The 12,905-nt window shown below is 36.9% G+C and overlaps 1 protein-coding gene across 1 annotated transcript in view; it reads right to left on the bottom strand.

Moving 5' to 3' along the window:
* Nucleotides 1–12,905, bottom strand: part of PREX2 (phosphatidylinositol-3,4,5-trisphosphate-dependent Rac exchange factor 2) — a 409,408-nt gene that overhangs the window by 131,206 nt on the left and 265,297 nt on the right. Inside the window, exon 31 of the mRNA XM_006880444.1 lies at nt 8,593–8,634. Coding sequence (XP_006880506.1) covers nt 8,593–8,634 — 42 coding nt within the window. The remainder of the gene's footprint in view (nt 1–8,592; nt 8,635–12,905) is intronic.

Here is a 12,905-nt window from a genome sequence, read left to right as displayed (position 1 = left end):
TCTAGCTCACAAATTCCTTTCTTTTTAGGTATAATTTTCCACAGAAATAAATTTTTAGTAAGTTTTTTCTTCTGTAATGAACAAACTTTGTGACAGGCCCACTTTGAAGGAAAACTCAGCTCCTGACGGCTGCTCTGAAGTCATACTTTTTCCTAACGGAAACAAGCTGTGTGTTCTGACCACACAGTGTTCATTTCCGTCCTTGCTGGGTGGCTGGATATATATGAGCCACATAAAGATTAAGTTAGACGTTTAACACATTGAAAAATCACTCTCCACCAGACGAACAACAAGTCTAACAAGAAAACATTCAAAATAGAGACTATTTCTGGAGCTCATGAATGAATGATTAAACATTGTCAGTATTAGCGTACAATATAAAAAAAGAATTCTACTTTTACTCAGTGTTGTGTTCTTGTTTTATTTGTAAAAAAGGTATCATTTTAAAGTTGTTTACTAAGAACATGGAACATCTGTTTTTAATAACCATAAAAGTCTTGTGTGTACAAAAAGCAGTAATGTGTACTCGGTTACTCTCTTAATTACATTTACTATTAGACATTCTATTAGAGAAAGGATTATATATTATAAATATTTAATTTTATGCTTAAAGTATCTCTTTATTAGGTTGAACTATAAGAATCTACTCTTTTGTAGGTCAAGGACAGTTGAATAAGGCAATTCCATATGTTTTTATATATGAATGTCATCAGCATCATGTGTTGAATATGTCCATAAGTAGTTAAATACATTGTTCCATTCTAACAGATAGGGAAATATTTTACAGGTAAGTATAAAAATGGCTAAGCTGGAAATGAATGCTGTCGAAGTATTCTGAATAAAGTAAAAAAAAAAATTTAAAAAGGAACACATAGTGGTTAGCTCAATTTCTAGCACAGAGTAGACAAATAAAAGTTTGCTGAAGGAATAAATGGAGAAAAATTAGTCCTCAGAGCAATGAACAAGCAAACAAGTGAAATTAAAATGTATTATTTTTATCCTCTGACTAATTTAACTTAAAAGGGTAACTCAGAAGTTAGAGATGAGACACTATTAGCTGAAATTTGTCCTGTATCTTTCTGGGACATTCTTATTTTGCTTTACAGTGGTCCTGCTCTGGTGGCCAAGTGGGTAAGGCATTATGCCACAAACACAAAAGGAGGTGGATAGAATCTACCAGTTGTCTCAAAGAAGAAAAAAATGGGCAATCTCCTTCCATGATACCTAGATCCTCATAAAACCCACTGAAGAGTTGGCTACAAATTGATTCAGACTGAACGGCAATGAGAGAGTTTATAATAATGCAGAATCCTTCAGTCAGACAGACATCTGGCAAACTCAGCTGGAGGTTCAAGTCCATCCAGAAGGGCTTGGGGATCTATTTCTAGAAATTAGCCATGGAAAGCCCTGTAATGCACAGTTCTGTTCTGACATACTGCAGGCTGGCATGAGTCAGACAATGCCATGATAAAGGATTCAATTATTTTATTTTTAACTATCTATCTATCATCTATCTATCTATCTATCTATCTATCTATCTATCTATCTATCATCTATCTATCTATCTATTAAAGCAGACAATCTGGGTGTTGTTGGGCTTCTTTTTTTTTTTTTTAAGAAAACACAACTTCTTCAGTGGAGAAATTCCTATGTACAATCTGTGAATAATTCCTTGTTAGTATCTACTTGGCAAGAGGACTGCTGATATACAAAGTAGCAAAGAAACCTCCAGGAACAGAAGCTTGTTGCTTCCCTACCAGTGTTGCCTAAAGTCACAAGATTTAGCAACTCTACCATTAGTAGGGGAATAAATATTCTTTACAGGTAACTTTTGAAAAGCAATTAACAAATTTCTTATTCTTTTTGTAAAAGGACAACATCAGATGTTTGTCCTGCTGTTGTTGTAATGTGCTATCGAGTATCCTGCAACTCATAGCGACCCTATGTACAACAGCCCTAAACCTTTCTCTATCCCTTGTCAATCTTAATGTCTCTGACACATCTACCCCATTACCCTAGTCACTGAATCAATCCAGCTCATTGAGGGTCTTCCTCTCCTGTGCTGTCCCTCCACCCTCCCAAGCATGATGTCCCTTTCCAAGGACTGATTCCTCTTTGCAACATGTCCAAAGTATGTCAGACAAAGCTTCAGAATCTTTGCCTCCAAGGAGCGGCCAGGTTTAACCCTCTCCAGGATGAACCTGTTCGTTTTCTTAGCAGTCTATGGTATATTCACTATTCTTCTCCAGCACCACAGCTCAAAGGCATCTTTTCCTTCAATCATCCCTAGTCATTGTTCAGCTCTCTGGTGCAGAGCAAGAAATTGCAAAGACCATGGCCTATATCAGGCACCCCTTAGTCGCCAGACTAACATCATTGCTCTTCAGTACTCTGGAGAGGTCTCCGACAGCAGACTTTCTGAATGTAATACTCTTTGCTAATATGTTCTATACGCATTGTAAACCAAGTTAATCTCATTCAACTTCATCTATCAATTAAAAATTGATCACAATGAACATTCACATCTGTTCCTAATATGTAAACTCTGTTTGTAAGCTCTGCTACACCAACATTAAAGGCTCAGTAGTAACTACACCAGGTGCTAATCACTACAGGCATGAAGAGGACTAACCCAAGCCTCTTCCTTGTGTGAATGGTGCAAATAGGAATGCAGATGCTTTTGTACCATATACTTGTTTGAATCTTTACCTAAGATATTCTTACCTAAAATATGTAATACATTTTTTTACTACATGAGGTGATTATTGCCATATTCCTACATTCATGTAGGAGATTGTCTGGTTGTATAGACTTTAAAAATTCCTAAAATGTATACTGTGTATTAATATTTCTTCCAGTCACTTTTTACATAACAGCATCTCTCAGAGTGTAACAAAGGAAGAAAACGCAGTTCCGCAAAAGGTGATGGCAACCTTTGCTACATTTACCAATTACAGCTTATCTTCAACTTATGTTGAGAGCTTCTCAACATACCACTTCTCTCCATTCACTCACAATCTAGCAGTCGACTTGACAAGGCTGTGAGAGGCCATAGAATACTGCATCTGAAATCAGCTCGAAGACTCCAGAGCACAGCCTGCCACTGCCGAAGCACTCAGCCCACCAGGTAGCATTCAGTATCCTTACAGTCTGGGGCTTCTGGCATGGATTTCCTGTCTGTAGACCCTTCTATTTCCTCTTCACCTCTGCCTTTTTCTGCATGCTTTTGAGTAAGAACTCAATCATAGCTGATTCTTCAATGGGTTTTCAGAAGCAGTAAATCACGCAGGAGGAGACTGCTCATCTTTCTCACATGGAGCAGTTGGTGGATTTGAAACATATGTCTTTGAGTTGGCAGGGAAGCTTCTTACCCAGCAGGTCACCATAGCTCAGTAGGACACTTAAATAATCTTTAAAATTTTAAATAATCTTGAAATTTTAAACATATCTCTTCCTGTGAATTCTCTATACTTGTCCTTTTTTCCTGCCACCTGCCTGATTAAGGCCACAGTCTTTTTAATTCCTCACTACACATCTGAGACCTGGACAATAATATAGGATAACAGAAGAACTGATGCCTTTGAGTGTGATACAGGAGGACAGTACTGCGTCTCCCATGGACTGTCATAAGAACAAAGAGATATGTCTTGGAGAGGGTGCATCCTAAGTGCTCTTTAGAAACAAGGATGGAGAAGCTTCTCTTTCATACTCTGGACATGTTGCTAGGAGAATTTATTTCTTGAAAAGGGATATTATCATGCTTGGAAAGGTGGAGGGTCAGAGAAAGAAAGAAGACCCTACCAATGAGATGGGTTGACACTGATTGCAGCAACAGGCAAAAATATGTCAGAGATGAGGAGGATGGCCCAGGATAGGACAGGGTTCAAGAGTGCTGTCCATGGAGTTGCTTGAGTCATAGTCGACTCAACAGCGTCAAAGAACAACATCTCTTCATTATATGACTAGTTGCCTAGCACTGTGACAGTCTGTTTACAAGTTTGCACCCCTCATACAACAGTGTCTCACAGGGGACAGTATATGTGCCATGAGTTAAGTTCATTGGCTTTCCAGGCATATAATCTGCCTTCTACTGTTTGTTCCATTAATTTTGAACTGTGTGGTTACAGCTGTCAAATTTTTTCTGTGTAGAATTAAGGTTATTCCTGCAGCTTAGATCTGTAATACGGATAGATTAAATGGGGGGGAGGGAACATTTAAAACACTCAGAAAAGTGAAATCAGATAGTGTTGTTATTGCAGTTCTTTTTCCACTCCCACTCTAGCATCCCACACAGTGCCTGGAACCATGTGGAGGCTGAGTTTCTTAGTTGCACTGCTAAATGGAGATGGTATACCATGATAAAGAAACATAGAATCCAAAGGTATTTAACTCCCAGCAAAAACATCCAGATTTTTTCCATACAAGCAAGGAGCTCTGGTGGCATGGTGCATTAAGTGCTGCATTGTAGTTCAAATCTACCACGTGCTCTGTGAAAGGTATAAAGAAAGATACAAAGTCCTCCCCAAAAATGATTTACAGTCTGGGTGACTTTAAGGTTGCTATCAGTCGGAAATCACCTAAGGGCACTGGGTTCCCTTGCAATTATGTTCAAAACTCTCAAGCATCCATCCTTGACCAATCCTATATGAATTTCTAATGTATGTGGATAAGACCTAGAGCAAGAACCAAAACAGCTACTTGTACTTCTAACAACAACAATAAAAAAGGTAAGGGGTTCTGTTTTATTGGGATAGCTTATTATGTCTTCATGACAAGAATTTTTTTGTAGGGGAATACAATCAAAACCAAATGGTTTTCATACCAATCAAAGGCTTCAGTTTCAGGACCATACCCAAGCACCTAGTTTAGCTCATCTACAAACATGCTTTAAATTATTGACACTTCATTTCTTCTCAGCAGTTCAAAAAGTTCAAAGTCCACAGTTAGCTGGCTCATCTGAAAAGAATGAGATGGTTTCTAAGATACACAAGTAATTTTAACTATTATTCTTACACAGAGATTGCTGAGAACAGGAAAAATGCAAAATAAAGACACAAAAAGAGGAGCCTCGAGAAAATTCAAGGTAGGGATCTTTATTGATAGCAGATCTTAGAGAGAAAAACCATATGTTGGCTACTGTTTTGGCACCATTTAATATGTAAAAAGGGATGGAGGGTAGTTAAACTATGAAAAATAGAGAAATAAAGAAATAAAATTTGAACAGAAATGAGGCTCATTTAGAACATCCATTTAAATATTAATTATGAGGGCAACGTATTTGAGACCACCTTTAGCACTGGCAAAAGTGTATGTGAATTTCATTTTGTTGCTATGGCATCTATCATACAACTAATCTTACAAATGCTCAAAAATTCTGTAGAATAAATACTATTTATGCTGATTACTATTACTCCCCTTAATTTGAATTTCTGTACCTTTCAAACTGGCCAAGCAATAATATTTTCAAAGATGTTGTGAGACTCAGTAAAGTTCCTGAGAGTAACCTATGAAATGTTTTATTTATCAAAACTCAAAAGCAAACTCATTGTCCTCTGGTCACAACCTACTCATAGGTGACCTTCCACTGGGGTTTTGGGAGGATGTAAATCGCTTGAGAGAAGACTGCATATGTGTCTCCCATAGAGTTGCTGGTGGATTCAAATGACCAGAGGTGTATGTAGTCTTTGAGTCAGAGTCAGCAGTGAAAAAACTTTGTTATTATTATAACCCACTCAAATAGAAAGACAACAACCCACTGAAGCAGGGGAAAAGACACCTAAGTGATCATGCCAACCTTGCATTCATTACAAATCATATGTTCCAAGTGTGACAGTGTGCTCAAGAGGTCAGAATTTCCCTTTCCTATCTCCATGCTTTCGCAAGAAAATATGCCTTTGAGGCTCCTCCCCTTAAAAGCAGCAGTCTATTCCTCCATCCACTACCTCCAAATTAGCCAGGACATTTCTTGGCCAACTGAAGAGGCCAAACTCATCTATTCCTGGTCTCTTCTTGGAACTGTGCCAAGAGGCCACATGAACAAAACAGGTTGGTTTGGTGGATGATGAAAAACATCTGGTCCAGTCAGGCCTATTAAACTATTAGTGGTACCAATTGCCATCAATGTGAATGAGGCATCTTATGCCATCAGTGCCCTGACTTCTGGCATGCGTGCACACACACCCAGCTGAAAACAAAGCCTGGCAGAGGTCACGAGAAGACTTCAGCTGGAAACTAGAATCAAACATCACAAACTCTTGTTCTTTTAAGCCAAAAAGATTTTGAAGGATTTTCTTTTAATATAGCAAAAGCTAAGTGACATAAATGTTCAACTTTCCTTCTATATTGTACATCAAAAAGCATGTAATTGTAGTTGTAGGTGCAAATTCTTACCAAAATCTAAAGCTAATATGGTAAAATTTGTTTATATATCTCTTGGGATTTTTATAACTCTTGAAAATAGTTTAAAATAATAATAATAATAACAACCTGAAGCACTTGCTGCAGAAGTTTAGGGGCTGCAGCCTTCATTATGGATTGGAGCTCAACATCAAGAAAACAAAGATTCTAACCACTGGGCCAACTGATAGCATCAGTATTGGATGGTGAAGAGATTGATATAGTTAACAGTTTTAGTTTACTTGGTTCCACAGTTAACACTCTTGGTAACAGCAGCCAGGAAACCAGGAGACAAATTGCACTGGGAAAGTCAGCTATGAGGGACCTCTCAAGGGTACTGAAGAGCAACAAAGTCAGGCTGGAGACTAAGGTGTGCCTGATCCAGGCTATAGTCTTTGCAATTACATGCTTATGCATCGGAGAGTTGGACAGTGAATAGGGATGATAGAAAGAGAATTGATGCCTTTGAGCTGTGGTGCTGCAGAAGAGTGTTGAATATACCATGGGCTGCTAGGAGAACAAACAGGTTTGTCCTGGAGAGAATGAAGCCAGAATGCTCCTTGGAGTCAAGGATTCTGAAGCTTCATCTGACATACTTTGGGCATGTTGCAAGGAGGGACTAGTGCTTGGAGAGAAACATCATGTTTGGGAGAGTGGAGGGATAGCGCAGAAGAGGAAGACCCTCGATGAGATGAATCGATTCTGTGACTGGAGTGGTGAGAATGAGTCGATTCTGTGATTAGAGTGGTGGGAATGAGTGTGTCTGAAATGGGGATGTTGGCACAGGATAGAAAGGCATTTAGGGCTCTTATATATAGGGTCACTATGAGTCACAAGTGACTTGATGGCACATAACAACAACAATAAAGTCCATAATCATAGTTATAAATCTATATTCAGAGAAAGAGATACATTACCAAGCTAGCATTGAACTCTGCCACCTTGACTGAGAAGTATATTTGAGTTTTTTACAAATCTAGAATTCAAAATTCTCTAAATCTATTTGGTATAAAAATACAATTGAAATGTTTCACATTATTGTCCCTTCTTATTCATTTTTGCAAAACAGTATTTATGGAATATTTTTATGTAAGCCAGTATTTTAGGCATTTGTGTGTGTCAACGATCAAAATAGAGACAGCTCCTGCTTTCATGAGGTCAATAGTTTATCATCTGTATTTTAAAGTTTGATAAAATATTTGATTATTCACTAATGTAACTTTTCATTATCAATGTATTCTGAGCACTCACTATGTACATGACTCTGTTGATGTGTTCTATAGAACTAATTCTGACTAATATAGACCATATATGACAGAAGAGAACTGAGTTTTGAGTCTCCTGTGCTGTCACCTTTATGGGGTTACGTCACCAGTTTTTTCTGCCCATGGAGCCTCTAGTCAGTTTGAACCAATGACCTTCTGTTAGTGGCTGAGCATTTTGCTATTATGTCAGGGCTCCTTATGCAAATGATGGAAATGTTCTAACATAAGTAAAACATAGAGTATGTTTAAGAAACTCTGCGGACTGTGGTTAAGACATTTGTCTGCTAACCAAAAGGCTGGTGGTTCCAAACTACCAACTACCATTTGCACCACAGGAGAAAAATGAGGAATCTGCTTTTGTAAAGACCCACACCCTTGGGAACCATGTGGGGAAATTTTACTTCGTCACAAAGATTTCCTGTGAGTGAATCACTGGTGGTTCACTGGGATTTTTAATTTTACAGAATGTTTACATACAGCCTATTCATAATCAATCTATATATACATATTCAAATTAAATATCATTTGCTGTCATTGTTGTGTACCATCAATTCAAAATCAATACATAGCTGACCCTCCAGTGGGTTTTCAGAGGCAGTAATTGCTCGGGAGGAGACTGCCCATCTTTCTCTTGTGAAGAATCTGGCAGGATTGAACTATGTGCCTTATGGATTGCAGTGTAAATTCTTACCACTAGGCAACCCATTAATTTTATCAATCTCTGTACCCTTTCTACTTTTTAATTATATGCTCTACAAATATATTTACATATTATTTCATTATTTTCAGTCTTTCTGAGGAATTAGAAAGGGGCACACTCAAGCCTCTACCTACATTGGTATATAGCTGAAATTGGCTCCACTCACATTGTAAGACCTCTCCTGTGATGAGCCACAATCATTTCCAAAGGTAAAAACAATGTAAAACATACCTGAATATTCAAGAAGAGCCAGGAGTATCCTACACTTCACCTCTGCCAAGAAAGAAAAGACATTAGTTATCTATTCAAACTTTTCTGCCACAAACATCACATTTTAACTTTGAAATAAAAATCAACACCTTAGCTAATGAAAATTTCATTCACTTGAGATACTACTCTTGCCTATCAGTCTACAAATTACATCCCTTTTTCAAGGTCCTAAAATCACATGATTCAGAATCACACAAGTCTATGAAACACTATTCAGATCATACTTTTAAAAATAATAATAATAGGATGGAAAAAAAAAATAATAATAATAATAATAATAAATCCAAATCCACTGTCTTGGAGTTTATTATGATGCATCTAAACACCGTATCAGATTTACAAGTCTGTACGTCTTTATGGAAGGAGACTGGCCATGTCTCTCTCACGGAGTGACTGATCGATTCAGACCGGAGACCTGTCTGTCAGCAGCCCACATGTAACCCACTGTGTCATCAGAGGTCCTTGTTAGTTTTTTAATTTATCCTTAAAAGTTTTTATCGGTATGCTGTTATCTAGTCTCGCTTAGCCATTATATAAATATGGCAATAAATTATCAAGCCACATTTTTGTAATTTTTATCTAGTCTTTAAAAATAAAAAGTGCAATGATCCATTTGTAATCTAGAGGTCAAGCCACCGCCCTTGAAAACAGAGAAATACCACATATTTTTCAAATGCCTGCCCTTCTCCCTGCATATTCTTACACAGGGCCCATGACAGTAGATGACTGATAAATGTGTATTAACTACATATTCATTGTTATAAGTCCTATGAGTTCTATGTCCATTTGCTTACAATTGATAGTTTAGTTCGGCAAGTAAATATAAAAATTAACAGATTCCTCCCCCCATGTGCTCATGCTTTGGAGAAAAAAAGGTAAATGAGCTTGCATCTTACTCCAGATAGGTTTACACTGAAGAATGATAAATTGATGCTTGCAAGAAAGACTTAAAATCAATTACATTTTACAAGTAGAGTTGTATAAAAATGAAGATTTCAGAGAAGAGTAAGCAGGACCAAGAATAAAAATGCTCAACTACTATTCACTAGCTTTGTGACTTTTAGCAAATCACTAAATTATTTGAGTTTAAGAACTCTTATACATTTACTAAGTTGGTGACAATTGTGAATACATATTAAAATCCTTTGAAAAGTTAAGAATTATATAAATGTGAAAAATTGTTAATGTTGTAATGCAGATTTAGCTTAAACTAGTATAGAATCTCAAGTAAACACAAAAGATTTTTTTTAAAAAAATTAGATTGTCAGAACAAGCATAGGAATAATCCAAGAATATAAATAATTACAGCAATGTCATATAATGGAAAATACAATACCAGGATTCCAACAACCTAGAGTAGAAAATTTCAAGAAGATTGAGATTGTGATATAAGTGGAAAGGACAGATAAGAAGTGGCTTCTAACATCAGATTAAATATTCTACATTTATTTAATAGAGAAACTGTAAGATTTGGGGGCAAGGTCTAGAAATTATAAGCATCATATTTTAGGAGGATAAATCTGAAAACTTCACATAGCAATCTAGAAAGATGAGATGGAAGAGGCTGGCAGAAAACTTTTACTTCGGTTTAAAGAAAAAGGGAAAAATTCAAGAGAATTATTAAAAAGCTCTTCGAGATAATGGGATAAAGGCAAACGAATCTGATACTTTGTTGAAAAAGGAGTTTTGGGAAGAAGTATAAGTTTTTATAGTGAACAAAGGGTTAAAAGTGAGTTCATTATGAGACATTGGCATTTGGATGATGAGGAGATAAATAAGCAAAAGATGACTTTCAGATAGTGGATAATATGTTTTAACTGCAAGATTTAACAGAAAATAGGTATCATTATTTGACACCATACAATGAATCCCTTCCCATTGCTGCACATCTCTTCCCTCAGTTGACGAGTCTATGAACAGATGAGTATATAATAACTGATAAGTGGTACTCTAAAAATTCTTCCTATCTAAACACCGTAGAGGTAGGATATTTTGAAAGCAGAAAATAGCAAAAACAATATGTAATCACTAATACTCTGATGTAGTCTAAGAGAAAAGCCCTATGTTGTTGCCTTCAGTCTAGAATTCATGTGCCAAAAAACAAAATAAAAACAAAAACACCTTGTAGCTGAAACAATGGTTGCTGTTTGTGGCTATTGGTGCTATTTGTGTTCTGCTGGAAAAAGGACACTCTTCCATAGGACTGAAAACCTTAGAACTTCAGTAGATTGCTTATTCTTTGTAGAACAAGTAAAACATTTCATAATTGAATACTATGACATGGTTTCATTCTTGAAGTAATTTAATTTTTATTAATATAATATTATATTAACCATGAAATTCTGACAAGGTGGCATTATATTAAATTTCCAGCCAGGACCTAGTCTATCATTAAATCATTCCACATAGTAAAAAAAAAAAGCAATTTAGGTTATAGAACAAAAAATTGCTTTGAGCTGAACAGGATAAATAGCACGTGAACTAATGAGGCTATTTGACTATTGAGTGATTGCTTTTCAAGAATTGTAATGAGGCTACTTCCATCCAATAGAGAAAGGCAGCACCTAAATGACCCAACTCTCTTAGTTATCCCACTGGGATGAACCAACAGGGTTCATTTTAAATCGTTTTAAAAGACTTCACACTGTGAGCATTAGAGATTTTATGAACAAAGCCAAACCTCGGAACCTTACAATTTAAATTCCTTCAAACTGGTTTGAACCTGTATACTTAGAGCATGCTCAATCACACTCAACCACTTCCTGTACTCTCTGACCAACCAAAATAGCACCAAGGGTCACAATATCAAGTAAGCAAGCAAAATGTATATTATTATCATTTCTGTCGGTTGCTAAAGGTGACAGGAGATACAGGTATATACAAAAACTGTAATGTAAAGATTAGATTCTCGAATACCACATTTTTAAAAAACGTTTCTCTTGTATCAGAAGATTATTACTTTTTAAAAATATCTATATTTTTATATCAGGGGAGTAGAAAAGAAATGAGCCACTATACTGGGCCCTATTCAGTGGCAGCTTCTTGTTCCATAGGGTTAAGGAAGACTTCGCGGAAATAAAAGTTGTTTGAAACAAATCCAAGTGTAGTTGCTTTGTATGTTGTGATGGGCAGAAGGGATGAAGTGAAGTGTGAAGGCCCCTCACACCCTCCACCTTGCCTCAGACGATGTCCTGGAACCCTGGGGTGGGGGAGGTCGGAAGTGCCATTCTCATTCTTGATTCTTGGGATTATTGAAGGCCACTTAGTGGTAAAGACAGACAAGCAGGAACAGTGACACGCCCATCACGTTGGCGAACATGCTGAGCTGCATGTCCGAGCTGCATGTCCGTGATCATGCTGGCCCACCAGGCTCTGCTCTGACACTTGCCTCAAGCAAGTTCCAAGCAAGAAGGTTAACTTCAAAAAGCAAATAAACCAACAACAAAGATGGTAAATATTCCTTTTTTCCTTATCTGTTTTGTATTTACTGTAAAGATGGCTGTAATAGCAAAAGACTCTCTATTTGGAGGGGAAAGAGATCTCAAATAAGCAAAGTGCTACTAAAAATAAAAAAAGAAGTAGAAGGCATAGCAATCCTTGATCTCAAAACCTACCATACAGCAGTAGTAACCAAAACAGCATGGTAGTCATACAATGACAGGTACATAGAACAGATCTGAGAACCCAGAAATGGACCCATCTATCTATAGTACACTGCTACTCAACAAGGCAATAAAACCTATTAAATACAGAAATGACAACCTCTTCAAGAAATAGTGCTGGCAAAACTGGACTACTAACTGCAGAAAGCTGAATCAGGATCCACATCTCACACCATGAACAAAAATCAATTCAAGGTGCATCAAAGACCTTGGAATAAAGCCCAAAATAATAAATTCATAAGAGACTAACTGAGATCAAGTTTAGAAGGCCTAGTCTATGGTATAAAGGGACTGCCAAATACATAACCATAAATGTACAATCTGAAGAGGATAAAATTGATGACTAGGACCTTTTAAAGATTAAGTCTCTGTGTTCATCAAAAACTTTTTGCAACAGAGTGAAAAGAAAACCTACTCACTGGGAATAAACATTTGGCAATAGTATCTCGGAAAAGGGTCTCATAACAAAAGTTGAGAGAATATTACTGGGCCTCCAGAAGAAAAAGACTGATAATCCAATTACAAAATGGGCAAGAGACATGGGAAGACTTTCCACAGAGGAACACATTCAGATGGCCAATAGACACATGAAGAAATATTCAAAATCACTGG

This window comes from Elephantulus edwardii, unplaced genomic scaffold (assembly GCF_000299155.1).
Source record: "Elephantulus edwardii isolate Elephantulus edwardi_28Jun2011 unplaced genomic scaffold, EleEdw1.0 scaffold00008, whole genome shotgun sequence".
NCBI lineage: Eukaryota > Metazoa > Chordata > Mammalia > Macroscelidea > Macroscelididae > Elephantulus > Elephantulus edwardii.
This window is presented reverse-complemented; position numbering and strand designations above follow the sequence as displayed.